We start from the raw sequence: 3,811 nt of genomic DNA on the forward strand, positions 1-3,811 counted from the left end.
CGGCCGGGGGGGGGGGGGGTGCTGCCCGAGGACAGCAATGGCGGCTCGTGGGTTCCGAGTGTGGGCAGTGCTGTCAAGTGGATGGCCGGTCCCCGTTCCTCGAAACCGAAGTCCGGAGGTTTTACTTCATTTTGTGCAGGGGAAGGATTAGTTAGAGTAATTTACTCTGATTCTATAAATTATCAGTTGAGCAGGTCGCCTTTTCCAAAGGCTAATTTTTGAAGATGTTAAGTGTCTTGACATTAAAGTACTGCATTGAAATGCTTACTCAAATGAAACAAAATTGTGGTCATCGGCGTACTGGAAACTAAACTTCAATAATTAGAAAATGGAGCTTTTGGGGCGCCTGGGTGGCTCAGTTGGTTAAGTGTCTGCCTTCGGCTCAGGTCATGATCCTGGGGTCCTAGGATCGAGCCCCGCGTCAGGCTCCCTGCTCGGCGGAGAGCCTGCTTCTCCCTCTACCTCCACCCCTCCCCTCCTGCTCATGCTCTCTCTCTCTTTTTCTGTCAAAAATTAATAAAATCTTTTAAAAAAAGAAAATGGAGTTTTTGAGGGGCGAGTCTGTTATTTCTCAGTGTCCTGCAGTTTCAGACAACCCCATGTCAAGGCAGGGCCACCGTCGTTGAGCATCTGGCCGAATTCCAAGGCTGCCTGTTACTAACTAGTTTTCAAGGGGTAGTGAGTGCTTCTCAAGAAGAGTCTTTGGTGAGCATTTAAAAATTAAAGTCCTGTCAAGTGAAATTATAATTTTACGTGTGGACCAACAGAGTAATTCTGAATAATAGTGGTTTTGCTTCCTTGTTTTTTCCCCAGAACTCCTCCCTTTTATTTTTTTTTTAAAGATTTTATTTTTAAGTGATCTCCACACCCAGCGTGGGACTCGAACTTACAGCCCCGAGATGATGAGTCACAGGAGCCACGACCGAGCCTGCCAGGCTCTCGGAACTCCCCTTTTGAATTTCATGTTGGTCTTTGGGATTGATATCTACATTTATGTTGGAAGGTTGACTTGTTTGGAGTTTTAGTTACCAAATTAACTGTCTAGAGGTTTTTATAAGTTCAAAACTTTTTATAAGTTTAAAAGTTCTTTCTGAGCCAGGTTAAATTTTGTGGCCTAACGCTGACACTTCCAGCTCTTTGTACAATTGGAAATCCAGCTCTTTTTCTAATTTTCCTCATCCTCTCTGGCTTGCGTGTACTCTTTTCTCTCCGGTTTTATGAGTGACCTTCGATCCCCTCCCCTACGCAGGAGAAGCAGTGTTTGCTCGATGCTTATCGTCTCTGAAGGATGAGAGGATTCAAGCTAGCAAAAAGCTGAAGGGTCCCCAAAAGATTCAGTTTGAAGGCGATAAGAAAGCATTCCTGGAGGATATTCGGAAGGTGGGGCCCAGTCCGTTCCGCGGTGGTCGTGGGTGCCTCGGGTGGCAGTGGGGGTGGGAGGACGCGGGAGGCCCGGGCGGGGGTGGCAGAGTCCTGCCCTGTCCTGGTACCACTGTCCACGCTAGGACCCGCACTGCCGGCGGGGAGGACGTGGCTAACTCCAGCTCCGGGGTGTCCGTCCTTCTTCAGGCCCTCTACGCTTCCAAGATCATCTCGTATGCACAAGGCTTTATGCTGCTAAGACAGGCGGCCACGGAATTTGGCTGGACCCTCAACTACGGTGGCATCGCCCTGATGTGGAGAGGGGGCTGCATCATCAGGAGGTGAGTGCGGGCCACACGCCACGCCACCGTGCTGAGAGCGGTGGTCTCTGCGTCTGTGTGGACGGTGGCCCTGGGACTGGTGCCGTGAGTCCCCTAACTGGCGACAGGACAGGTGTAGGTGGTCACGTCCCACTTTTTTCCTGTATGTCAGCCGTTCTGACTACATTGTCTACACCCTTTAAAGTAGCTCCGTGAGAACCGTCGCACCCTCTGGCCTTGCGTCTTGGGACTCTGGCTCCCTGTTTTCACTGAGCGAACAGCTGGCTCTGAGGGGTGAGGAGTAACTTGGTGTGTCGCTAGGGTGCGTGTCCGCTTCCGGCTTGTCCCCCTGCTTTCTGCGTGCAGAGGTTAACCTCAGCGTGCAGAGGTTAAGATTCATGATTCATGATTTCTTCCCTCTTGATCATTTCAGCGTGTTCCTAGGAAAGATAAAGGACGCATTTGATCGGAACCCACAACTTCAGAATCTGCTACTCGACGACTTCTTTAAGTCAGCTGTCGAAGACTGCCAGGTAGGCCGCGCAGAGCTGGGTGCTGGGAATTTTGTTTTTTCACTTCCCTGCCTCGGTGCACATGGGGTTCTGTCGCTTAGAAAGGAAGCGGCTCTCGTCTCCGTGGGCTGACCCCTCGTCTTTGGCTTGTTTTGGCTCAGGGCTCGTGGCGGCGGGCGGTGAGCACCGGGGTCCAGGCGGGCATCCCCATGCCCTGCTTCACCACGGCCCTTTCCTTCTATGACGGCTACAGACACGAGATGCTCCCGGCCAACCTCATCCAGGTGAGCTTTCCGAGCAGGTGATGGACGGTAACCCGGCTGGTGCCTCACGGCGGCCTGTCCACGCGTTATTCCAACCAACCCGACTTCTCGTTTTCCAGGCTCAGCGGGATTACTTCGGGGCTCACACTTACGAACTCTTAGCCAAACCCGGACAGTTTATCCACACTAACTGGACAGGCCATGGTGGCAGCGTGTCGTCCTCTTCCTACAATGCCTGATCAGGCCGGTCCCGCGCCACGATCCCCCGGACTGGGACATTCCACTGGCCGCACGACACTGCTTACACAGCCCTCCGCCCTCCTCTCTGCTCAGACCTCAGAAGATAAAGTCCCATAAGAGATCCTGAAAGTCACCGTGCGCGCACGTGTGAAGGAGCTCTGCAAGGAGCACTGTGCCCTCTGCCCTAGCCTCCCGGGGCCGAGCAGGAGGCGAGCATGTGCGCGCTGGCGTGAATCAGCTCCGGGGAGCCGTTTTCCACGCGTCCCTGTGCTGAGGGAGGCGGGGCGGTTCCCCTGCTAGAGGCACCCGCAGATGGGAAGGGCTTCTGTGGGATTTGCTCAAACTGGAACCTTTGTATCACGTCGTAGATTCCCCATTTTTCTCTACTTAATAAAAGGTACTTTCAATGTCTGCTTCTTCTCTAGACTCTTCTGTATCTCCCCTCGGCCACACTGAGCCATTCTCGCCACTGGCAGAAAGGTCTGCGGCCCATTTCGGCACATGGGAGCCTGTTTCCTTCTAGCCTTGTTCACTTTTTCCTCTCCATTAAAACAACAACAACAAAAACCCCTCCAGAACAATACGAGAAACACCAAAGTTAGGATCCTGATGAACTGTGCCGGGAAGGACGAGGAGGCGACACAGGGACCCGAGTGTTTTCTCAGGTTGGGCGCTGGGTCCACGGATGTTCACCGATACAGTCTTCGTGCCTTTTGTGTGTTGTGTGCCACGCTTCGTACGAAATGTTTTAGGGAGCTACATTTCAGTGACACGGGGGGCTCAGTGTGCCCTGCCTCATTCCCCCTCCTGGGCCCGCCTCTTTCTGTTCGTCCCTAAGCCCGGCGCAGGGGCGTGGGGTGGGAACGTTAGCAACCTAAGCCTACTCCTTGAATCCGGCCTTTTCACTCCATCTTGTTTACTTAAGACGTCCTGCTGGCGTACTTACTGATAGTGTCGTGTGGCCTGGCGCCAGGTAACTGTTTTATTCCAGCAGCTTAACTCCAGAAGATTTCTCTGGAATGCTTACAAAGTCCTGCGAGTATCCTAGAATAGAGCAAAGGGCTTCCTTGTTTTGACAGCTGGTGTGTAATCTGACCTCTGACCTCTTTCAGAA

The 3,811-nt window shown here is 52.7% G+C and overlaps 1 protein-coding gene across 1 annotated transcript in view; it reads left to right on the plus strand.

Moving 5' to 3' along the window:
* PGD (phosphogluconate dehydrogenase) overlaps positions 1 to 3,108 on the plus strand; it is a 16,241-nt gene extending 13,133 nt beyond the window's left edge. Inside the window, exons 9-13 of the mRNA XM_040645761.1 lie at positions 1,250 to 1,380; positions 1,570 to 1,703; positions 2,116 to 2,215; positions 2,356 to 2,478; positions 2,577 to 3,108. Of these exons, the coding sequence (XP_040501695.1) occupies positions 1,250 to 1,380; positions 1,570 to 1,703; positions 2,116 to 2,215; positions 2,356 to 2,478; positions 2,577 to 2,696 (608 nt within the window). The 3' untranslated portion in view covers positions 2,697 to 3,108. The remainder of the gene's footprint in view (positions 1 to 1,249; positions 1,381 to 1,569; positions 1,704 to 2,115; positions 2,216 to 2,355; positions 2,479 to 2,576) is intronic.
* The last annotated feature ends 703 nt before the right edge of the window (positions 3,109 to 3,811 follow it).

Source organism: Ursus maritimus, unplaced genomic scaffold (assembly GCF_017311325.1).
Source record: "Ursus maritimus isolate PB19 unplaced genomic scaffold, ASM1731132v1 scaffold_32, whole genome shotgun sequence".
Lineage (NCBI taxonomy): Eukaryota > Metazoa > Chordata > Mammalia > Carnivora > Ursidae > Ursus > Ursus maritimus.